The sequence below is a fragment of the Saimiri boliviensis genome, chromosome 14 (genome assembly GCF_048565385.1).
Source record: "Saimiri boliviensis isolate mSaiBol1 chromosome 14, mSaiBol1.pri, whole genome shotgun sequence".
Lineage (NCBI taxonomy): Eukaryota > Metazoa > Chordata > Mammalia > Primates > Cebidae > Saimiri > Saimiri boliviensis.
The window spans coordinates 90,640,842-90,667,457 of NC_133462.1; the positions used below are offsets into that span (position 1 = coordinate 90,640,842).

The 26,616-nt window shown below is 35.5% G+C and overlaps 1 protein-coding gene across 4 annotated transcripts in view; it reads right to left on the minus strand.

Annotated features, from left to right (window-relative positions):
* The window catches only part of AKT3 (AKT serine/threonine kinase 3), a 318,464-nt gene that overhangs the window by 168,336 nt on the left and 123,512 nt on the right, over positions 1–26,616 (minus strand). For 2 of the 4 annotated variants that reach the window (XM_039464326.2, XM_039464325.2), the window contains exon 2: positions 13,186–13,311. The exons of 1 other annotated variant lie outside the window; for it this stretch is intronic. In XM_039464326.2, coding sequence (XP_039320260.1) covers positions 13,186–13,311 — 126 coding nt within the window. Of the gene's footprint in view, positions 1–3,476; positions 3,595–13,185; positions 13,312–26,616 lie in introns of those variants that run through there. One more of the 4 variants, XM_074385421.1, reaches the window with a different exon arrangement.

Consider the following 26,616-nt stretch of genomic DNA (forward strand, 5'->3'; position numbering starts at 1 on the left):
TTTTAACAAAATGTTCCACAGGACTAACGTTAAGTTCAAAGGAAACAACGCACGTGAAATAACGCTGTAAAGATATTAGACGTTTATTTTTTATTACCTTACAAGAATACCCTATAGAGACAAAAACTTTATCAGTGTGCTTTTGGAAGCAGTAACTGTTGCTGGTTGGATGATTCAGTTATCATGAACTATTCTGGCAGGTTTCAAAAGCAGTGCCATTTTAAAACATTAAAAATGTCTAAAAATGCAACCATAGTAATAGATTCTGAGTGCATGGGTTGGGGGGTGAGGGAGAAAGACAATGACAAATTGGTCCAAAAGGACACTGAGACTTCATAGTTGGAAGACTATTGTGCTGACAATTAGTAACAGAGGAAGCAGAGCACAAAACAAATGAATGAAAAAAGCTGAACTTGCAATGAAAGACCTTATTATAGTTCAGAAACATTATTGTAATAAAGGGGCAATGTACTCTCCTCTATAAAACTTCCAAACAGGCACCCTAGTCTCTTTTCTCTTCCCCTGCATTTCATTTTTTCATTAGCATCTGCTTGATTATGTATTATTTCCAACCCAAAAGAAAGCCTCTGTATCTTTCCTAAATTCCAAGGCTTAAAGGTCCTTCTTCCTAATGTGGCCTTAGGCCTCATTTAACTTTACTCAAAGTATAATAAATGCTTTTAAATAAAAATAAAAATAGAGGTGAAAAAAATCAGAAAGCCAGAAATTTAGCATCTATCAACTCAGAGAAAGCAATAAAACATGTCCCTCAAGTTCAGTTTGTTAAAAATGCAATGATTCTGCCTCTAAAGAAATCAGTCTCTCTCCTGTGACTTCTATGACATAATTGGCAAATACTGAAATCTTCACATACTAGTGAATCATCTACATTAAGCTGCCATTTCTCTAAATGAAATTATCCAAAAGCTCTCAAATACATCTTCATGTACTAGTCAAGAGTAACAAGATCTGATCCATGATACTGACAGACTAGTCTAGAGGCATGGAAAACCCGTATCTTCTGAATTGCCCACACTAGAAAACCTCTCACCTCAAGGCCCTAATGTAAGGTACAGAGAGATCCTTGAGTTAAGTAGGAATATGAAAAATCACTGGTCTGGAAACTTGAAAGCTGTGGGTTTATCTCTCAGCTCCAACTGTGAAAAGAATTCCTTGCCATTGGGAAATTCCATGAGCCTACTTTCTACAGCTATAAAATAGATTTTTTGTCCTTCAAGGATGTTGGTGGTAAGATTAAATGTATCTTACTAACACACACATACGTGTGTGTGTATGTATGTATGAGTGTGTGTGTGTACATATATGTGTGTGTGTGTGTAAAGTATGTAGTACAAGGTACTCAACAAGTGGTAATTTATTACTATACTACTCATCTATGCACTCAATATTTCAAGAAATTATCTGCCGCTGACAGGCACTGAATTAGAAGAAAGGACTTTAGAAATAGAGCCTTCACTCTAACTCTCTCACCCTACAGATGACAAAATTCTGAGTCCCAAGATAGTTAAGCAACCGGCTCAATATTACATAAGACTCTATCAAATTTATCAGCCACCCTTCTACCACATCTGTATTTTTTCCTTTGCTCTAGCAGAAAAAAAGTATCACTATTATATAAATTCAACTCTTGACAACAGTAAGAGTCCACTATTAACCCAATGGGTGATACCTGGCATAGCACTAAATTTCTGTGGGTAATGACTACATATTACTTGAAGAGAGTTGTCATCTCTGAACCCCATATATGATTAAATGTATTCAAACCAGGTGTTAGATCAGAGATCAAATCACAGTTCCACCATGTACTTGCTTTGAGGCTCTGGGAAAATCTTCCAATCTCTCTAGGTCTCAGATTCATCATCTGGCTTTCTTTAAGTAATAATATTTTATGTTGTTCATGTGATAACAAAATGCAATGACACAAACAAACCAGCACCTTGTAAAAAGCAGGCTCTTTAAAAATATTAATTTTTTCCCTAACTTCCTTAAACCGTAATTGTCCTCATTTCTGATTAATTATAAAATGGGATTAAAGCACCAAATATGATGGGCGTACAATCATCTTTCTAATTACAATTTCAAAAACTAATTACACACAATCCTTTTTCTAGAAACCAAGTATTTAAGTTAAAAATGACACACTAAAAAAAAATTCAACATATCAGGTAGGTATCTACATTCAACTTAAAAAAAATCTATAAATTTAATAAGGTCATAAATTAATGTCAGAAAGATATGCAAAAAGAATTATTTTTACCCTTCAGATATAGAAGGGTGTCATGGAGGAAAATGCTGAAATCAGTAATAAGATAAAACTGTACATGGATCCTTAGCTCAGTATCAAAGGCTAGCCGGTGTTGGTGGCACTACACTCAGTAAATTTTTATCTGAAAAACTGAGATATATAGAGCTATTAATAATTAATTGTAAAAAATACACACAGTAAATATAGTACAGTTGCCTTACCATACACAGGCTGCAGGTGGTGATCCTCCTACCCCCACCCTCCACTTCGCATCCACAATACCCCAACTTCTCTATATAAAAGGCAAATTTTTAGAAATTAAATATGTAAAGAGATAATGTACCACTTTCCAAGCTATAGTATGAAACTTTAGCTTAATTTTTTCAAAACCTGTAGGTAGGATTTTAAAATGGAGTGTTTATTTGTGTCTATAAATGATTTTATATTCTACCAGGAGAGAAGAATTCTACTAGGAGAGAAGACGCAATGTTACTACTACAGAAACTGCAAATAAAATACGAGGTAAGCTAACAAACAGGGTAGCTAGTGCCTAACTGCAGTCCTGAGAAAACACTGTCTGATATGATTAGGGCATTCTGCTAAGTACTTCAAGTACTATATTTATTCCTATCATTCACTATTTCGCCTCAATTGATATTTTTCGCTCTATACAGGGATAAGGAAATAATATACCATCTGGAGCTTTCATTCATTTCTGAGGATTTTTTTACTCGCTTACTTCAATAAAGATAAAAAGAAATTCAGCCAAAGTTTCTCAGAAATAATTTTTCAAATGAATGCTATTCTTGTTACCTGGAAAGTAACTTTATCTTTTGGAATTTTACTATTTCTCCAAACAATCTCAATTTCCAAAGAAGCTTTTCTTCACAATTCAGTCTTTAATGATACCTCCTTTTCCTAAATTTTAACTGCATATATTAATTGCAAAACTTACTTCAGAACTTAGCCATAAAACATCTCAAAATACCAATTCCAAGGCTTTGTGGCATATTTTTGCTACTAGACTATAATTTCTTCAAAGCTAAGGGCTAGATCATGTATCTATGGAATAAGAAAATGAACAGAAAATTCTAGGTTCGCTGTGGTAGACATGGGTTCATGCTGTGGGCTCTGGCATTTGCCAGATAGTGGCCTAAGCAAGTCATATAACCTCTCTCAGTTTCTTTAAAATGGGGAACATAATACTTACCTCACAGTGTTGTTGTGAAGATAAAATGAGATAACATATGTGAAAGGGCTTGGTACATAGTAACGCTCAAAGAAAGGTTGGTTTCCTTCCTTATTTCCTTCTTTTTTCCCCTCAGTACCTGGTACAATGTTGAGAACATAATAACCCTCAATAAAAACTTCCTAAATATTCATTAGAATTTAGACTTCCGAAAAAATATATTTAAATATTTTGATGACTCCCATGTTTCCAAATTGTGTTACTTTAAGTCATACACACATACACACAAGGTAGTAAACTTCAAAACACAGCAGGTGCAAATGGTTGTTATTAGAGAAGACTAGAAAAGAAAATCAAGGAAGGAGTCAGGTATTTAAAAATAACTGGGTGATACTAATTACTTAAGCACCTATCAACAACTAATAGTTGATTGCTAACCTTAGAAAAAGTTAAGTGGGGGCGAGGGGGAAGGCAGATACAGAGGAAAGGGAGGGAAAAAGAAAGGAATAAAGGACGGTGGTCATGCTGGAATCTCTTCTAAGTCCTCTATATTAACTATTGAAGCTGATCACTACTTGCCTGACTTCCTTTAAAAACATCTCCACTGCATCCTCTACCTTTCAAAAAAGGAGTAATCTAGGAAGCAAATTCATTTTAATTTTTCCTCCAATGGATGGGATCCTCTTTAACCAGTCAGAAAAATATTAATGGATTTTATTATTTAAAAACAAACAAACAAAAAAAAACTTCTGACAAAAAAGGGGACAAGAATAGTCACGTGTGTGACTTTCTCAGCCTGCGGAAGCTTTGTCTTCCAAAGGCTAGAGTTTAAAGAATTTGGTCCGCATCCCGTTCCTCTTGCCCTCACCACAAACCCTAAGTCTTACCCAAAGGTTTTATTTTTTTAAGCAATCAATATATGTTTATTGAATATTCTTTTTTATTGTATAAATGTTTTTTACTTTTTTAAATTATACTTTAAGTTCTAAGACACATGTGCAAGAACCTGCAGGCTTGTTACACAGGTATACTTGCGCCATGGTGGTTTGCTGTACCCATCAACCACATTAGGTACTTTTCCTAATGCTATCCCTCGCTTAGGCCCCCCACCTCCTGACAGGCCCTGGTGTGTGATGGTCCCCTCCCTGTGTCCATGTGTTCTCACTGTTCAATTTCCACTTATGAGAACACGTAGTGTTTGGTTTTCTGTTCCTGTGTTAGTTTGCTAAAAATGATTATTTCCAGCTTCATCCACATCACTGCAAAGGACAGGAATGTATCCTTTTTTATGGCTGCATAGTATTCCATGGTGTATATGTGGCACGCTTTCTTTATGCATTCTATCACTCATGGGCATTTGGGTTGATTCCACCTCTTTGCTATTGGGAATAGTGCTGCAATAAACATACGTGTGCATGTATCTTTGTAGTAGAATGATTTACAATCCTTTGAGTATATACCCAGTAATGGGATTGCTGGGTCAAATTATATTTCTGGTTCTAGATCCTTGAGGAATCACCACACTGTCTTCCACAATGGATGAACTAATTTACACTCCCACCAACAGTGTAAAAGCATTCCTATTTCTCCACATCCACTTCACCAACTGTTGTTTCCCAACTTTTTAATGATCACCGTTCCAACTGGCATGAGATAATATCTCACTGTGGTTTTGATTTGCATTTCTCTAATGACCAGTGATGATGGGCTTTTCATGTTTGATGGCCATATAAATGTCTTCATTTGAGAATTGTCTGTTCATACCCCTCGCCCACTTTTTAATGGGTTTTTTTCTTGTAAATTTAAGTTCCTTGTAGATTCTGATTAGCCTTTCATCAAATAGACTGCAAAATTTTTCTCCCATTCTGTAGGTTGCCTGTTCACTCTGATGATTTTGCTGTGCAGAAGCTCTTTAGTTTAATTAAATCCCATTTGTCAATTTTGGCTTCTGCTGTCATTGCATTTGGTGTTTTAGTCATGAAATCTTTGCCCATGCCTATGTCCTGAATGGTATTGCCTAGGTTTTCTTCTAGGGTTTTTATGGTTTTAGATATTGCATTTAAGTCTTTAATCCATCTTGAGTTAACTTTTGCATAAGGTGTAGGGAAGAGGATCCAGTTTCAGTTTTCTGCATATGGCTAGCCAGTTTTCCCAACACCATTTATTACATAGGGAATCCTTTCCCCATTACTTGTTTATGTCAGGTTTGTCAAAGATCAGAGATCAGAGGGTTGTAGACGTGTGGTGTTATTTCTGAGGCCTCTGTTCTGTTCCATTGGTCAGTGTCTCTGTTTTGGTACCAGTACCATGCTCTTTTGGTTACTGTAGCCTTACAATATAGATTGAGGTCAAGTAATGTGATGCCTCCAGTTTTGTTGTTTTTGCTTAGGATTGTCTGGGCTATATGGGCTCTTTTCTGGCATTCCCTTCGAAAACCTGCACAAGACAAGGATACTCTCTCTCAACACTCCTGTTCAACATAGTACTGGAAGTTCTCGCCAGGGCAATCAGGCAAGAGAAAGAAAAAAAAAACATATTCCAATAGGAAGAGAGGAAGTCAAATTGTCTGTTTGCAGATGACATGATTGTATATTTAGAAAAACCCCATCGTCTCAGCTCAAAATCTCCTTAAGCTGATAAGCAACTTCGGCAAAGTCTCAGGATTTAAAATCAATGTGCAAAAATCACACGCATTCCTATACAGCAAGAATAGAAAGTCAAATCATGAGTGAACTCCCATTCACAATTGCTACAAAGAGAATAAATACCTAGGAATATAACTTACAAGGGATGTAAAGGACCTCTTCAAGGAGAACTACAAACCACTGCTCAAGGAAATTAGAGAGGATACAAATAAATGGAAAAACATTCCATGCTCATGGATATAAAGAATCGATAGCGTGAAAATGGCCATACTACCCAAAGTAACTTACAGATTCAATTCTATCCCCATCAAGCTGCCATTGACTTTCTTCACAGAATTAGGTGTTACTTCTTTAGCCACAGTGATGTCTTCTTTTTGGCCAGAAGGAGGCCATGAGCAGGGTTTGGGAAACCTACCTCACTTTGTTTAGTCATGAGAAAGAATAGCCCCAACTAATCAAAGTCCTAGGCATTAAATGAAACCAGAAATTTTTCTCCAACCAAACAATAGCATTTGGCCTCAACTACAAGAGATTGTTGTTAAGTAACTTCTCTGAAACCTGTAAGACTCTCTAAAGAAAACTCAGCAAACTGGTTTCCTTCTCACTCCAACGGAATTTAGTGAAAGAAGTATGATTGCCAGTTAATTCAGCAAATATTACTAAGTACCTTCTATCTTACGTTAATATTATTTGGATAGCATTTTACAATGTACAAATAGTTTTCAAATATATTATCTCTTTTTTTTTCTTGAGACAAAGTCTTGCTCTGTTGCCCAAGCTGGCGTACAATGACACAGAATCTTCCTGCTTCAGCCTAGTAGCTGGGACTGTAGGCATGAGCCACCAATTCTGGCTAATTTTTGTATTTTTACTAGAGATGGGGGTTCATTACATTGGCCAGGCTAGTCTCAAACTCCTGACCTCAAGTAATCCACCTGCTTCAGCCTCCCAAAGGGTGAGCCATACCACCTGACTATATGATCTCACTTTATCCTCACTGTAAGCTTGTGAAGAAGGTATTATTAGCTCCATTGTTTAAAGATAAGCAAAATGAAAATCAGAGAAGAAGTTGTGTGATTTGCCCAAGGTCACACAGCTAGTAAAGTAGCAGAACCAAGTCCCAAAGTCAGGTCTTCTGACTCCAAGTCCAATGTTCCAGTATAATGCTGTAGGACATTTTTTAAATGAGTATGCACGGTCACTGTCTTCTTCAAGTTTACCATTCCCTTTGATTCCTAATAAGCCCCCAAATTGCTGATATTCTGATTAAAAAAGGATCAGAAAGTAAAGACTGTAACTAAAAAGACTGGCTTGGGAATACAAATCAGGAAAGGGGTGGGAGACTGTGGAAGCTACTAGAGAAGAGGAGGAAGGCTCTAAAACAGAAATCTGAGCAGGTCACCTGTAGTGTCATAATGAAGAAACTGTTAAAATAGTGAGATTATTTAGTAAGAAACTCAGATGATACACACAAAAAGTTACGTTTATAAAAGACATAATAGTGATGAAATCTTTCAGAGATGCAGAGGGCTGCTTTCACCCACAGGAGCTAGATTTGAAACTCTTGACTGCCACAGTCATTTCCATTAAGATGGAATTACTTTTTCTGTTTTTTTCACTTTTGTTGGGCAAAATAAGGAAAAAAGTATGAAAGAGTGGACATTTTGTGGAATGTTTGTTCTTTTCAAATTGGAGTATGATTTGGAGTGTGAAGGAGGAAACATGTGACACTGTTACATTATAATTTTCTTAAAAACGATCTCCTTTTAAAATAGTTTTTACAGGCCAGGCGCGGTGGCTCAAGCCTGTAATCCCAGCACTTTGGGAGGCCGAGGCGGGTGGATCACGAGGTCAAGAGATCGAGACCAACCTGGTCAACATGGTGAAACCCCGTCTCTACTAAAAATACAAAAAATCAGCTGGGCATGGTGGCACATGCCTGTAATTCCAGCTACTCAGGAGGCTGAGGCAGGAGAATTGCCTGAGCCCAGGAGGCGGAGGTTGCGGTGAGCCGAGATCGCGCCATTGCACTCCAGCCTGGGTAACAAGAGCGAAACTCCGTCTCAAAAAAAAAAAAAAAAAAAAAAATAGTTTTTACAAAGGTTTTCTCCATTCCCAATTCTAAACTTGGTTTAAGGTTAAATTCTGCAAATATAAGAACATAACACCACCTACGAAAACAGAGGCAAGAAGCAAAATTTGATTAAATTTATGGTAATTTACATTTTAAAATAAGGCAGCTATTCCTTACAGTGAGATAAACCTATTAGCAGATGTAACTTTCCATTTGTCTAAAAATAAGATAGCATAAAGAAAGACAAATATCTAAGGTGACAGATTTATCTATTACCTTGATTTTCATTAAATGAATGTACCAAATAATCACATGTACCCAAAAGTATGTACACCTAATATGTATCAATTTAAAAAGTTTAAAGAAAGGACATCAAGAAAAAAAAGAAAACACCAAAACTTCAAGTGATCAAATAATTAAATGATCTAAAAATCATTAAAAACAAACACAGGGTTAGAAATCTTGTATGCAATTAAACCTGACCAGAATATAGCAAATGTATGTCAAAAACAAAATGTATAGAACATTAAGGAGTAACAGAATGAAAAGATACAGGGTATAAACATAGTTATTATTTTGGCAAGTGTTTAATTGTAGATATACATTAAAAAATAATTCAGCAGCTTCTCGTGAAAAATGAAGATCATCTGACATTTCTCTAAGCAAGGACATAGTATTTGCAAAGAAACTTTTTTTTGAAGATGAATCTATCCTACATATTGCTTCCAAATATTCCAGAAAAGATAATATTTGAAGGTTAACAGACTGATTAGGAGGCTAAACATAATACAGAAAGGAACTGATGAAGAACTGAGCTAGGATGGTAGCAGTGAGACTGAAAAGGATGAGGACTAAACAACAGCTTGCTGACTGACTCATGGCCTGTTTGTCTAAGGATGTAACCCCTCCACTGCACACTATAAAGAGGCCCTTTAAAAAAAAAAATGAATACTGATTTGGAAACTAATGTTTAAAAACTTCATCATACTGATATTCAAGGCTTATTCAAGGCTTTCCATAATCTGATTACTAACTCTCTGAGCTTTTTTCCTCTAATATAAATTTTCCATCCATCTAGGATATTGCCTATACCATTAACAAAACAAGCTACTCCTTAATACTTGCCTTCATTTGTTTGCTTATGTTGTTAATCTCACTGAGAATGTCCTCTGTCTTCCAAAATCTTAATCAAACCCTTTTCTTCAGAGCTCATGTTAACCTCATCTCAAGAGTGAACTCTTAGTCACCCTTGCTAACACTTACCTATTAATTCTCTCAGCTTCTACAGGAGCTACCTTCTACAGAATTCATTTTGGCAATTCATCCCATTTTTCCTCCCACTGCTGTATGTTCTATGTGAATGTCTTCCTTAGTCAATGACAAATTCTTACATATAAAAATTGTATTATATACTCCTTTCACTATCAGGTATGGGTTTATAATGATTAATCAATACTTCAAAAGTGAATTATTCTGATCTGTCATTCATGTACATTTATACAGTATATATTTATATATAGTTTTTCTAGAATTACAAGATTATGATTCCAGGTTGTATTACCTGTTATATACAACTAAGAATCAAGTCATAAGCTCTTTCTCTATCCCCATGTATGTCCACCACTAGAAGTATCAATAGAAAAAAATTGATTTTTCTACATATTTAAAATCTGTATATAGTATTTGTTCAAAGATTTTTTTTTTTTTTTTTTTTTAAAGAGACAGGGTCTCTCTGTGTTGCCCAGGCTGGTCTCAAACTCTAGTCTTCAAATGATCCTCCCACCTTAGCCATGTGAGTAGCTGGAATGAGATAAAGATGTTCGTTGGTAGGTTTAAGTCCCATAATTTCCCTACTTTCAAAGAGAGAGAAAGAAAAGTCAGTTATAGAGTAAGTATTTTAGCCATGTGTGGTACCTCACGCCCATAATCCTAACACTTTGGGATGCCAAGAAGGGGATCACTTGATGAGCCCAGGAGTTCGAGATCAGCCTGAACAAAATGGTGAAATCCTGTCTGTACAAAAAAATTAGCCAGGTGAGGTGGTATGCAGGTGTAGTCCCCTCAATTCAGGAGGCTGAGGTAGGAGGATCACTTACACTTGGGAGGCTGAAGCTGCAGTAAGCCATAATCATGCCACTGCACTCCAGCCTGGGTGACAGAGATCTTGCCTTAAACAATAAAAAAATTAAGAAGAAAAAAAGAGTAAGTATTTCACATCATCTTTCAAAATTGGGCTTAGAAACGTAGAATGACCTATTTTTTAAGAAGGGACTGAAAAAAGCTTTCAGAGAAGAAAAGAATACTGGTCAGGGTGGGCCAATATTTGCAGCATAGAAGCAGCAGAATTCTAGAGAGGCTTCTTAGGACACATTCTCTATCCTCTTCCGTTTTTTTTTTTTCTTGGTCACTCAAGAATTTATTATAAGTTGTTTAAATCAAGTGAATAAGGGAGGAATACACACTGCAGTGGGATAAGAAGTGAAAACAATGAGTTTAAGAGTATCTTTTTGAAAGATTTAAATCAGAGGGGAAGCAATTCAAAATTGAATGAAGACTGGAAATTCTCAAGCCCCTTACAGTTCTCACAGTTCTTACACTCCGTTTTTGTTCCATATAAATAAAAAGCCTATTCTTATATCATTAAAACCCACATCGATTCAATATGAAATAATATCTTTATCAGAAAAATAATGAACTCAAATGGTAGTGACCAAAGGGATATACATATATACAACATTTCCCAACATACTTTAGAAATACCTTGTAAAACTGTCTTTTAAAAATGTAATAAAGGGGACTAGGGCAAAAGCGAAAAGCAATAGCGAAGTAACCCTCCCTTGCACCAACTGTTCCTTCCTTAATTCCTCACAAAGACACTCTTCACTGCTCTCTGCCTGGAATATCCTTCTCCTCTAATCTGCTTAACTACTACTCACTCTTCAAGGGCCTGCTCAAAGTCCACCTCACAGAATCACAGAATGTCAGGGACGAAAAGGACCTCACAAATCCACTGAATCCAAATATTTCTAACATGCTGATGAAGAAACTAAATAAAGATCAGAGTTTCAGAGAATGACCTGCCCAAGGTCATATTATTTGCAGCCTGTGGCCAAGCTGGAATTTGAACTTCTTCTTCAACTCGTAGCCATTTCACTAGACTCATTATTTCCTCGTGTGATTCTTATTTACAGAATTTAAGACTGCAGTAAGTCAAGTTTTAGTAATAAAAAATTTTTTTAAATGTATTTAGTGTTAAGATTCATGTTAATAATACTTCTGAAAACTAAGGAGCTGATCTATAACTTTCCTTGTTGGTTTGAGTCAACTATCTACAGCTACTTGATTATACATGATTACAGATGTCAAATAATATTTATTTCATAGATAAATAAGCTGATTGTCAGTCACTAAATAGGATCCTTCCCCTAGAGTGCAGCATTTATTTCAGCCTCTGCCAGTGGAAGTGTTGGAGCAGATGTTGGCAGACTGTGACATACAGTATGTCTTTAAAACTCGTTGGGGTGTGAAATTTCATAAGGTCAAAAAATGCTGCATTTTGATCAGCAGATACAGGAATTCTGTACTTTCATAAATTATTTCTGAAAAACCAGTAACATTTGCTAGTCAAATGGATAAACTAAAAAGCTACACTGGCTTTAGGTAGGGCATTTAGATAATATATGCTGCTTATGTTCTAAAAGCTAATCTCTATCACTTTAAAGTAAATGTTCACCCAAAAAGTCTTTTAAAATGAAAATGTGTTCTTAAGTCAATACAAAATACAAGATATTATTTCAGTAGACAATAGGATTTAAGAAATAATTTTCTACTGAAAGAAAGCCATTATTATCTAATAAGCATTTTGGTGGAAAAAAAAGATGTTTTCCTTAATACACATACTTTATAGTGATCTCATTTTAAAAATATCTATATAAGAATCCACTGATATAAACACAGAAAGCTTTTTTTTAAAGTTAGTATCCTTATCATTCAAATGACTTCACAAATCTTTTAATACTTTGGTTTATTGTTTTAGCTTTTTCTTAAAAAAAAAAAAAAAAAAAAAAAATAGCCATTCTAGTCCATTAACAAGGGCTAACCTGAACAAAACAATAGGAGTATAAAAGGATTGGAGCTTTTATAATAGTAAAATGAAATTTTATCATTCAAAGGCTTTTATTTTCTTGAATTTTTATTGTTGCATTTTTTTAGCTTCAAATTTCCCTTATATCTTTTTTCCCAAATGTGGCTTACAGATAACATATGACCAAAATCAAAATTAAGGATGTTGTCTCATTAAATATTTTAGCTTAATAATACAGACTAGCTAGATCTTAAATATGTTTCATTTAACATAAAACACTTTGCTTCTAAATTAACACAGAAAGATTCTCTCATTGATTAAAATCAGTAAATTTAAGAAGTCGGAAGTGCCTAGTAGTAACAATAATCATTATCATTATCATCATTGTCTTCTTTCACTTTATTTCTTGCTATGTTCAAGCAAATACAAATTTCTAAGTAAGTTTTAAAGATTTCTATTAGGTATTTGTAAGGAAGAAAAATTTAACTACAAACATAAAATCTCCCCAGAAGATGATTTCTAATGTAAATCACCTGTTTCTCATCAAATAATCAAAAGAGCTAAGACTGTGAAAAGAAACTGATTAAAATGCATTAAGTACCACAACATCTCATAACCATGCTTAATCTAACAACCACGTTCAAAGGCCCTTGTTTTTATTTTATAAAGAAAATACTGAGGTACATATTTGGGGAACTGTATCACATTCAAGTTCTAAATAAAAATATTGAAACCTATTACACTGCATAAGACCATATATTATCAATAATCACTATGCTTAGAAATTAAAATTCTATCAAAGCTGAACATTTCTCTATTACATATAAACCCAAACTTTTTCATAGGCTTCTCATATATCCTAAGTTATCTGACACATAAAATCATAAAAATAAATACAAGGTGAATCAACAATTATAATTAACTTACTTGCCACTGAAAAGTTGTTGAGGGGATACGGTAAATCCACATCTTGAGGTTTCTCTTTATATCCTATGAATGAGCCATCTGTCTTCAAAAGGAAATATCTTGGCCTCCAGTTTTTTATATATTCTCCTACATGAGGAAAGCACGCATGTTAATGCTGAAAAAAATGAACAGCAGCTTTTATGCAAAAAATAAATTATGGTACAATATATGTCCTACAACACTGGCCTTCAAAAATTTAGTTATGCAATTTTCTTTTAACTTAGCTTACAAAGAAAATACATAAGCCTACAATTAAGATTCAATATAAACCCAAACATGTTTTGTTTTTAATGATTTCACACTTTGATAATTCATTTGCACCATTATTCCTTCAGAGAATCATCTGAGTACACATTTTGTGCAGTTTTTCATTTTATCAGATGGTTGTGAGAGCATATTTTCAGCCGTTTTAAAAAGCCTTGGTAAATCATCCACACAGTATCAATGAATTTCCATTAAAAACACTTATCATAAGAAGGGCAAGAAATAGATGTTTTTCTTCCACTAATTGTGTCTTTTCTTTTCCAAAGGGAAAAGTCTACTTTCATTAATAAATCTTGACTGCAACTTTTTAAAGTAACATTTTGTTCTTCACAGAAAAATACTCTTTTTGCAATGCTGTTCATAAAACAAAAGAACATGGGTTAACAGGGCTTTCACCCCACACAAAAACTCACACATACATGAAGTAGTAACTGTTAAGAATATATGGTACAGTGCCAAGCACATAATAGTCAATAAATGTACACTTTATTAGAATTTAAGCTGTCACCTAGCCTAATATCAAAACGCATGTTTTTAGCAACCACATTGCCATTTGCTTACCTACTAAAGGACAACTCTTAATTTTAAGCAACAGAGGTGCTCCATGATGCTACAAGAGATAGAAAGCTATCTGGTCTTGATTCAATTTTCTACTGGTTATTTCTACCTGGTGATTAAATCTCAAATGCTTAGGCAGAGAATTACAAAAAAACTGAAAAGACTTCAACTTTCCCTACAAATCAGCTTCTTCTTGTAACCCAAACTCAAACCTAACACCTGATGGTTCCCCTCCTTATCCTATCCATAAGTTAGGTCAATATGGTCATAACAAGTCTCTCTGATTCAGCTCAGTCTAAATCGAACCCTTAGTGCATTATATCTACTCTTCTGTTAATGCTGTTTTTCCGCACTCCACTCACTCCCCACTTCCATCCTCATGCATCTATCACCTCCAGATTAATCATGTGTGTACCACTTTAATTTTCTCCTTTTGTGCTCAAAATATTCTGTGACTCCTTACTGCTTACTGTAAAGTCCAGTCTCTTACCAAAATGTAGTCCAAATCTTTTACCTCACCCCAACATGTATTTCAGGTATCAAATCATTTCTCTGAATCAGCAATTCTTAAACTTATCTTAGAAACTCTTTATATCCTTAAATATTACTTAGAACACCAACAAATTTGATCACGTAGATTTTTATCTGTTTACTGTATTCAAAATTGAAAACAGAATTTTATTTTTTAGTTCATTTGAAAACAACAATAAATTCATTATAAATAATATATTTTTATTTTTAAAAAATCACTATTTTCTTTAAAAAAAATTGCAAAGACCAGCACTGCTTTGCATTTTTACAAATCTATTTAATATTTGGCTTAATAGAAGACAGCTGAATTTTCTTAGCTGTTCCTGCCTTCAAACTGTTGTGGTATGTTGTACTGAAATTTAGGGGAAAAAAATCTGGCTCAAACAGGTATGAAGCTGAAAAAGGGGAAAATATTCAGATAGTTATGGATATCATTCTTTGATACTATACCAGAATTCAACACGGGATAGTTTCTAAAAGGTTAGTTGCAATGCAGAATTTGAAACTTTATCAATGAACTTTCTGTACCATATGTGAAAATTCATTGATCTATACCAGACTTTGAATCTTTAACACTGTACATATAATTTTATAACATTATGCATTGGTCACACAGAAAACACTGGCTTATCGTGCTATGCTGATCTTCCTAATGCTAACACATTTCATTGTACAATCACATTTGCTATCAATATCATTCTCAAGAAAAAAGTAAACACTAGAAAGCTGACAAGTTCATGAGGACAGATCTGTCTCCACAAATTCGGTCTTTGCTTGAACGCTCCATTTCCATCAGAGCCAGCATATACTGTCAGTTCTTCTCCTTGGAGCGATAATACTCCACACGCCCAGGCTGGTGCCTACCACTTAATACTGAAGCATGGTTTATTAAACAAATGAATACACAGAGGATATGTAGATCAGTATCTTCCACGTAAGAGCAAAATATAAATTTAAAGCTAAAAGGGAAAAAAAGTGATGCTCCTCTTCATTTTACTGAAAAAATATGGCCCTAGTATTATTAATAAGCACATGACTTAATAAGCCAAATTTATAAAACTAGAACGCCTAATATACAATTCCCATGTTGAAAAATAATTCATTTCTTACCTGCTCTTATTTTTTCATTTATTCCTATAAAAATTCAAAATCATTAGGTATTAATTCTCCAATTAATGACAAACTCAGATTTCAAATGTTGTTGTACAGAAAAAAGAGATTTATACTGGCACAATATGCTGTAATTCTGTCAAGCTAAATAATCATAGTCTAATATTTATGCCAAAGATAAAATGAATCAAATTCATTTGAAAAATATAAAAGAAAACATGGAGTAACACTATTTTTTATTTTTAAATAGTACTGAATACACTTATTCAAAAAATGTGAAATTAAAACAAATCAAATTTTCATTTCTAAGCATGATTTCCCTCTATGTACATTCTGAGATGAAAGACACAAAAACATCATTACGTAAATCATATCTTTTTTATTAAGCAAATTTTAATTTTTTAAAAATATTTTCCATGATCTATAGCAGGACTTCTAGTTGCCAAAAAGCTATTTAAAAATAAATGTATTATGCATCTCTTAAACATAACATAGTATACTAAGATAGTGATATACTCACTCACATAGAAGAAAAATTTTAAAGTAAAAAATCCCTTCTTGCTTAAAAAAGTAGTATTCTCACAAACTTTTTAAATAGTTGTGAATTGATTCGGTTAATCAACAATGATACTGTCATACTAGGCCAGAAGCAGATCTCAAACTTTCAGTGAAGGCTCCTCAATCTATTTTCTTGTCATTTTTCATCTATAACATGAACTTTCTGAGAAGATGCTCAGAATGCATTCATTATTAATTTGTTACAGAGGCTGGACCCCCCCCCCAAAAAAAAAAAAGGTCTCTAACTTCATAGAGCTTTATTCCAGTATTACACCAGATTTCAGGTGCCCCCTAAACATCTGGAGGGTGCTAAATATTTCCTTAAAGCAGAACCTCGAACGGTACGAACAAAACAAAGTAAAGGGTAGAATTGTTCCTGCAGCCTAGGGGCTCCCAACGCAATCTCTCGCTTAGCTGGTCAAAAAAGAACTGAACACTTTCATCTCTAACTCCTAAGTTGAGGCAGTGAGAGTTCAGATAAGGCACATGTTCTCAGGCTGTTCTAAAATATGGACAAAGTCCTAGCTTTTATGAGGCTAAGTACTCAAAACAAGGTACCCTCCCTTCCACCAATCATTTTAAGGTGGACTGCTAAAAGTCAATCTTTTATTTTAAACACAGAATTTACACCTAAGTTTATACCTGATGCATTAAACCCAAATTGCATTCTACTTTTATGTTTATGGTCCACAAGTTTCAACTAATTTTAAAATACTGCCTGGTTATAATGGAAAGTCTTGTCAAAAAAGCAGCATTTATGATGTGCCAAGTATCCCAAAGAAATTGTTCTATGGACACCCACCAATATACATCCAAAATGTAATGTAACATCATGATAAACCTTTAGCAAGCATTGCAGTCCCAACTGGTTAAGACTTCCAACCCAACCTCTCCCACTTTATATATACCTTAATGGGTGCTTCCACTTCTTTGGCACACTCTGGCAGGAAGCTATAACTATGTTTAAGTATGCTGTTAACAATACCAAAATAATTTCCAAACAAGGATTCTGGTATACTGACTTCTGATAGTGAGCTGACTGGAGGACCCTCAAATGACATATACACTGTAATCCCAGGAACCTGTGGATATTACCTTATTGTGAAAGAGAATATTACCTTCTACGGCAACACATGTGATTAATGATTACCGATTCTGAGAAGAGGGACTTCCCCTGGAGGATCATCTGGGTAAGCCTAAATCCAATTACAAATGTCCTTATAATCCGAATACACATAGAAAAAGATGGGGAATGTGACCACAGAGGCAAAGACTAGAACAATGGACCAAAAGCCAAGGAGCACCTGAAGCCACCAGAAGCAAAAAGAAGAGACAACAAACAGCTTCTCCCCTGGAGCTTTCTCAGGAAGTGTGAACCTGCTGACACCTTGATTTCTAACTTCTGGCCTCCAGAACTGTGACAGAATCAATTTCTGTTGTTTTATGCCACCCACTTTTTATGAGTTTATTACAGCAGTCCTAGGAAATACAGCTCCTAAACACTATAACCAATGGCTTGCTAATAGAGCGAACAACTACTACTTATTCATTAAGTTCTTGGCATAGGACGTGCACAGATTCACATGTAATACCGTCTGAATGCAAAGAGGAAAAAATCCACATCACTACTATAAATGGTAGAGAATCCTATTTGTGAACTATGAGGTTGGAAGATACTGTTTACTAGAATTCATAGTTTTACTTAGTCCTAATAACTTCAGATTCTGGACCTTTGCCACTTTCTTGCTTCACTTAATATTTTATTCCCTGTAGTTTTTAAAACAAACGATTTTAATGTTTTTGAGAGAATTTTGGCCATAGAAAACATCCTGAACTTCCACAGCTGAGTAAAAGTACTATATTATTTTGGCCCTCAGGCCTATTTTTATTTATTTTTTTTGAGATGGTGTCTCACTCTGTCACCAGGCTGGATTGCAACAGCACAATCTCAGCTCACTGCGACGTCCACCTCCTGTAGTCAAGCAATTCTCCTGTCTCAGCCTCCCGAGTAGCTGGAACTACAAGCACACACCACCATGCCCAGCTAATTTTTGTATTTTTAGTAGGTATGGGGTTTCTCCATGCTGGCCAGGCTGATCTCAAACCCCTGACCTCAGGTGATCCGCCTGCCTCAGCCTTCCAAAGTGCTAGGATTAAAGGCTTGAGCCACTGCGCCCTGCCAGGCTTAGTCTTTAATGACAACCTGAGATGGGACCTGGTATGAGCTTAGATTCATGCTCATTCTCCACCTAAAACATTTTGATAGGATATTCAAATAGATCTTTATCATGGACTATATACATTCAAACCAGAGTTCCCCAATAAAGTTGACAGTGCTCCCTTCCTGCCGTTCACCTAATAATGACAAACTGCATTTTTACTTAATAATCTTCAACCTAAATTAGTCCACATATAAGGATTTTATTTCATTATCCATCAACATTCTACTGAGAATCACATTTTGATTTTTTAAAAGCTGAAGTCCTAAGTGCCAAAGCAGAAGCTAGAACTGTATGTCTATGGACTAAATAGCGATTGATTAAAATGTGCAGTCTTTCATCTAGACTAACTAGGGAATACCTAGATTTGTTCAGACATGCAAATGGAAAAGACCCTCAGAAATAATTCAATCTTGTGACCAGACAAATAGATAACGTTGACCAATATCTGATTACATTTTAAGGCTACATTGTGTTCCAGAACCTAGTCCTAATTCTAACTTCATGAAAGGCAGAAAGATGTGAGGTAAACTGGTTGACAATGCTGCAGAAATACTCATCTCCACCTTCAACTGTCAGGGACTATGCTAAAAACACAATCAGGTGGATTCACTGAGATGCAATTAAACAAATATAGATGCAATCCAATTGAAAAGAAATCTATGAAACTACAGCACTGCTTTTCACAAATCCCGTAAAATTTATTTGAAATTCACTTAGTTCATTTAGAATTCAATTAGAAATAATACAATCACCATTTTTAAAATGCTTCTTACCTCAGATACAATACAAAAAAAAAAAAAAAAAAATTTAAAGACCCTAATTACCAAAAGTTGTATAACAAACAAAAATTCTAATTTTCCAATACAGGTGCTAGCTTTTTAAGATACCAATGGTCACTCATACTTGTGGTAACATAGGCTTCAAAACTAGTCACTGCATAAGGAAGACGATGGTAGCATTCTCACATGTATGTCAGGAATAGATGTTACTTACTGTTTTATCATAAAGCTAAAACAAGTATAAGATTAGCTTTCCTCAGAATGCGTTATTTTAAATATTTAATTTCCATGTTTAATCACAATCCAAGTTTTTACCATGTATGATCATTTATCCTTGTACATCTCTGAGGAAAAAAATTTATAGATGACATCTACATTTAATGCCTACGTTAATGAAAAAAATAACCTCTTTCACAATCTTTATTATACACAGAGACAGCCAGCCATAAAATTTATGGAAAAAAAAAGAAGAAGAAGAAAAAGAGGGAGAAGAAGAGGAAGAGGAAGGAGGAGGAAGAGAGGAGGAGGGGGAGGGGAGGAGTTGGCCACTGTCGATGTGAAAAGCATGTGGTCACATTTTCAGAACTAAAGACATTTTATTTTAAACAAATCCTATGTTGTGTAACAATAGGTACAACAAATTGTTGTGATCAATATGAGGTCAATAAACTTCTGAAATTAGCCTTCAGTTTCTTTCCCACTCCATCTTATCATTAAAATACTCTAGGTAGAACAACGTAATGGTTAAGAGGAAGGATTCTGGAGTCACACAGCTTGGGTTTGAATCCTAACTGTACCATTTATTAGATGCATGAACTTAACATCCCTACATCTCGGTGTCCTTATCTGAAAAACAGAAATTATAGTTTTTATCCACTGAAAGGGTTTTTGTAAGGACATAATGTAAAAGCCCTTAGAACTTTACCTGGCATATTTCAAATATCTGATTTGGTTATTATTAAATGATACCATTACCACTTAGGATAACATAATTTATAATCTACAAACCACAGATTAAATTTTCCACTAATGAACTGCACTTACTCACAAGTATTTACACAAATGAGGCATTCATTTAAAAATGCCTCTCTTACATAAAAAATGTATGTTATCGTAAAGAAGTGAAAAGGTTATCCAACATCTAAACACAGTGATCACACAAATAGATAATGATGAATATTTGATTACATTTTAAGGCTACATTGTGTTCCATAACCTAGTCCTAATTCTAACTTCATGAAAGGCTAATACTTTTACTTCTTTTTGGTATCAGAAGGGCAACTAGTCTTCCAAAGAAAAGAGCAGACGTCAGATTCTCTGACTTCTTTTGGATATCAGAGGAATAACTAGTCTTCCAAAAAAGACTAATACTTTGACTTCTTTTGGATATCAGAGGGGTAACTACTTTTCCAAAGAGCAAAAGTCAGATTCCTCTGAACTTTTATAAATGATATACACAAAAGTACAGTGCCCTAAAAATATAAACATTTTATGATTTTTCAAAGATCAGCTTTAAGCCAAAAAAAGGCAGTTTTCCATAAAAACAAATTTACATTCTTTAAGAAACTGGCTTTGGCAATACTCTTAAATAAAAGTTTTCATGAGTCAATTTTTATCTAAGAAAAAAACAGATCTAATGTTAATTTCAGTATAAAATCTATTTCATAATTCACAATGTAGTAAATATGTAGTTGCTTATTGACAGACACCAAACAAATTTTCGCATATGAACTACTTAAAAGAATATGGCAGAATCTTTTCTACTAATGGATTTCACAAATAAGTATTAGCACAAAAAATACTGGATATAGAGTCCATAATTATGTGACACATCTTAAATATCAGTAACCAATTATAGTTACTGAAGAAATACATGATGACAAATAAAACATTTACAGTCTTTAAAATTATTGATTACAGTTTTATATAGAGGCGTATGATTAGATCTAAGTGGAAGCCTATTAACGTCTTTCAGGGAGTAAAAGAAATGTGCTTCTCACTGAACTGATCATAACCGTATTTTATTGATGTCTTAAAAATAATCCTGGGCCAGGCAGAGTGGTTCACTACTGTAATCCTAGCACTCTGGGAGCCTGAGGCAGGCAGATAACTTGAGGCCAGCCTGGTCAATGTGATGAGACCCTTTCTCTACTAAAAATATAAAAAGTAGCTGGGTGTGGTGGTGAGAATTTACAATCCCAGCTACTCGGGAAGCTGAGGCAGCAGAATGACTTGAACTCGGGAGGCAGAGGTTGCAGTGAGCTTAGATCGTGCCACAGCACTCTAGCCTTGCCAACACAGCAAGACTTCATCTCAAAAAAAAAAAAAAAGTTCCTGAAGAATTTTGTTTATATTATCTACATTGCAATAAACTAGCATAATAATTTTTCAAGTGCACAGGGACAATATGAAATGTAACTTTTCAAATGAAAGTGCTTTTGCATATTATAGGTACTTATTAAATACATATTGATTAGATTTTCCAGTTCCTGCAAACCTGAATTTTTAGGTTATCACTTATCTTTTACTGCGTCTTGAAACATGTTCCTTCCTTGCCCTCAGGCAACTTAAAAGTGTTAAATTCTATTTTGATGTCTATGTAATGTCTTTGGCCATTTGTCATCAACCAGCTTCGGATGTATGTTAACAGTCTGTGAAAACTGAGCAATGTCTAAGCATTATAAAATCCTGCTCGACTCACTCATTTTAAGATGCTGCTGCTCAAGAGCACCTAGATCAAAAAAGCCACTTTAAATATTTTTACTTAGAATTAAGGAAAATTGGCTGATATGTAGTCATTCATTCACAAATACTCAGTGAGTGTCAAAATATGTACAAGCACTAAGAATGCAGCAATAAATGATGCAAGCATAGTCCCAGCCCTCATGGAGCTTTAAGTCTAGTAGGCAGCTGTCAGAGGTGGAGAAGAAAAGGGGATGAGGTGAGTAATCAAAATTTTAAGTGAAAATGTCTCCCATTTCTTTAACCATTCTTAGTGATCCCGAATGTCATACTGAGGGATGGCAACAGCTTCTCTATTCCTTGGCACTTCTAAATAGCATCTCATGGATTGGGAAAAAGGTAGTCAATGATATTCGGGGGTCTGACGTATAACTGAGGGGAAGGGACTGGGAAGAGTATCAGCATAAGATTCTGCAATTTGCTGCTACGTTGATTCCAAGATGAGGCACTGCAACCATTACTCCTTGAAGCCTCACGACAACACAAGCAAAAGCATGGTAATAGATTTATGCTGCCTTCATCTAGGAAGCATCAGGTTTTAAGATATTGCCCATTCTTGTCTTTCTCACTGATTACTGCATAATTTTTTTTTTTTTTTTTTTTTTTTGAGACAGAGTTTCGCTCTTGTTGCCCAGGCTGGAGTGCAATGGCGCGATCTCGGCTCACCGCAAACTCCGCCTCCTGGGTTCAGGCAATTCTCCTGCCTCAGCCTCCTGAGTAGCTGGGATTACAGGCACGCACCACCATGCCCAGCTAATTTTTTGTATTTTTAGTGGAGACGGGATTTCACCATGTTGACCAGGATGGTCTCGATCTCTTGACCTCGTGATCCACCCGCCTCGGCCTCCCAAAGTGCTGGGATTACAGGCGTGAGCCACCGCGCCCGGCCCTACTGCGTAATATTGATTAATAAGATCATACTTTTAACCACTTGAATTTCTCTTCCTCGTTATTTAACCCAGGTGAGATCTGGGTCATTGAGATGTCTGTCTGCTCTTGGACTGGTCAATGTTGCCACTGCAACTGGCCACATGGAAAGTGTTTACAATTTTGGTGATTTTGTGTTGTGTTTCCAAGATGCCTTAAAGGCTTCCTAGATGTACTGACATTCCTCTGCTTTTCCATATGTGTTCCTTCATGATTTTGAGAAGTATATTATAGTCAAGAAATTATTCTTCTGCTGCACAATGCATGAACTTACTGTTTTTATATTAAGTATAGTTTTCACTTGATCTTAGCCAAAAGGCCAAGAAGCAATATTAAGTACAGTTTTTATATCTACTTCCTTAAAGCTGGGGTCCATGTTTTGCTTTGAAGCTGATGAAATGATGAGAAAAATACCTATGCATTGAGTGCCACAGACGTTAGAGTGCCAACTTCTCTGAGATCTCAGTATGGCTGGTTTGTTAGTACTTTTATCTGCTTTATAATTTTCTTTTGCTTTCCAGAAAACTGCATAATTACCATCTACCCTTAGGTATTCTGGTACTTGTTTCATGATATTCGGTAAATTGGTTAATCAAATTCTTGTCACACATGTTTTCAGGAAACATTACACTTTTAACCAAAGTGATGCTTTTAAATTATTCTCTTAAACATAACAACATCTTAATAGAGTTACAGTACCCAGTTTTACTCTAAGAGAAAAGCAAAGTGAGTAAGGAGAGCACAGGAGTGCGGAGTGGAGACACAGAACAAAGCATCTGCACAGACTAGCCCACAGAAAGCATCCTGGCAATTTAACGAAGAACAAACCATGAGTTTAGTTTAAATACCAGTAGATATGTTGTGGAGAATTAGTCTATACTCAGCTTCCTGCTGGGCTAAATGTGAGCTAAATTATTATTTTGCTTACATTTACACTCTTGTAGGTGGTGAAAGCAGAGCTTTCTTTTTAATCTGTTTTTTGCATTAAAGCAAAGTTTCCAATTCCACATACTGCATTTAACACAAAGTCATTCTTGCACTATTTTCAAAAAGTATAGTCAATATTATACATGCTATATATACTGCAATAAATAACCTTAATGAATACCAAATATGGAAGCAGTGAGTCCATAATGCAAGCAACTACCACAGCACAGGTGGGCAATAACCATTAATTCAATGAATAAGTAAACCTACCATTATTCAAAATGAAGACTATGCTCCTGTCAGGAAAGCTCTCTCAAACAGAGAAGTCTCTCTAACACAACCTTGTACGGCTCAGTCCATTTTTCTGTTAGAACATACCTGATGGGTATGACAAATCACAATAATGGTGCTTCATACAGCAGTAATTAGGAGTTTGCAGAGAAGGCAGGCTGTAGGGCTAGCTCATCAGGAGGTGGCCTGTGCCATCTGAAAAAACTCTCATGTGGTCCAACCCACCCACCCACCGCACTCCTGTACTAACATCAATGCTCTACAGAAGAAAAACAAGTAGAATAGGATTTTATCTTAGACTCTTACCAAGGAGTTTTTCCTGCAATAAAAGTCCGGTAGTATGGACCCTGAATGACATTGCATCAAACCACGAGCTCCACTATTCTGAGGATGAATTCATGCCCTTCATAACTCCTATCTTCCCTCCTTTGTTTTTCTTAGACAATGTACTGATTGAGACTTGTATCATAGCACGTACGTGGTGAAAGGAAGAAATGGTAAGAGCAAGGAAAAAATATAAACATGAACGTCCTTAGCCAAGCACTGTGCTCAGGCTTCACTTACAAGAGACCTCTTCACAGCTACACTGAGAGACTGGTGCTGCAGTCTTCTCACTTTCCACAGAGAGCTATGCTGAGGCTCTGAGACACTGGGACCAGTTGGTAAAGGACAGAGTTAAGATTCCAACGGTGGTTGGGAGTGCACACTCTCAAGCCAGACTGCCTGGGTTCAACTGTCAGTTCTGTCACTCACTAGCTGTGTGACTGAGAGACAGTGAATGCTGTTTAATCTCTGGGTCTCAGCTTCCTCTTCTGGAAAATGGGGACAATAATAATGAAGAAATAATGTTTGTAAAGCATGTAGAACAACATCTGGCTCACAGCAAGCATTATGTAAGCATCTGTTAACTGAATAACATCTCAGAGTACGGCTAAGGAAACCAATCAGAGGAGATTTAGTGAGTATCTAACATGTACAATATGTTAGACTATACAAAATTCAGTAGAGTGTTTAAAATAAAATGGAATTTGTTTATTTAATTTGTCTAGACTATCACTATTCCACATTAGCTGAGCAAAGGAGGTACTGATTTTTTGTGGATAAAATTCCTATTTTTATAATCACTTTGCTTACGTACTGTCCTCATCTCTCATTAATGCTTAACCACTGAAATCTCAGTGAAAAAGTGACAATACAACTATCATAGAAATCACCTTTCTTAATTCAATGAGTAACTATAGGGCAAAAATATCAAAAGCCTTCCACTGAATTTACTACTAAACATTTCACTGTTTCTTTCAACTTATCTTTTAAGAAAGTTACTCCACACAAAAAGAAAAAAGGCCACACCTCATTGTTCCGGAGTTTTAAAACTGTAAATTCAGAAGGTGCACATGCAGGTTTGTTACATGGATATAATCATTATTTTCACATCAGGCCTTCCCCACTCTTCCTTTCTCATTACATGAAGTAACAATCATTTCATCCTCAATACTCTTTTTTTTTTTCCTGAGACGGAGTTTCGCTCTTGTTACCCAGGCTGGAGTGCAATGGTGCGATCTCGGCTCACCGCAACCTCCGCCTCCTGGGTTCAGGCAATTCTCCTGCCTCAGCGTCCCGAGTAGCTGGGATTACAGGCACGCGCCACCATGCCCAGCTAATTTTTTGCACCTTTAGCAGAGACGGGGTTTCACCATGTTGACCAGGATGGTCTCGATCTCTTGACCTCGTGATCCACCCGCCTCGGCCTCCCAAAGTGCTGGAATTACAGGCGTGAGCCACCGCGCCCGGCCAATCCCCAATACTCTTAACTCAAAGAAGTGTTATGCCACACATCAATATTAGGCTTTTACCTCTATTTTAAAAACCTGCGCTTTTGTAAGTGTACAGGAACAACAGTGTATTTCCACTTCTAGTTTATTTATGTAAGACATTGCATACAGTAAATTAAAAAGTAAATTAATCTTGATTCATGTTGTATTTGAAAAATGTAATTATGCTTAAGTTTTTAAAACTGAAGGCAATCTCTGCTTCCATTTTAATGAATAACGCTCTATATTCAAAAGTATGGCTTCAAATAATTTTGAATACTAGACTATCTGCTATCAAAGACACAAAAGGTAGAACACATCAGCCAAGTAAAATCATCTTAATTTTCCCATGTAATTTTCTTACACTTTCTATAAATCCATCTAATTTGACAATTTGTGGCCAGTCATGTTATCATTTTCTTAGAATAGAACTGAATGTGCTTACATGACACTGTCAAATTGAAGGGCACAGATATATCTAACATTTTAAAAGAATAGAACAAATCAAAGAAACGCAACCACAAATCAAACACTATTCAATTACTCAAATAAGCAATTTGACCACTCCCCAAAGAAAGCTTATAGATAATATAAATAGAAAAGTTGCTTCTCAATGTTAAAAATGAATTTACTTACCTTGGCCCTCTGAGGGCAGTATTACCTAACATATAG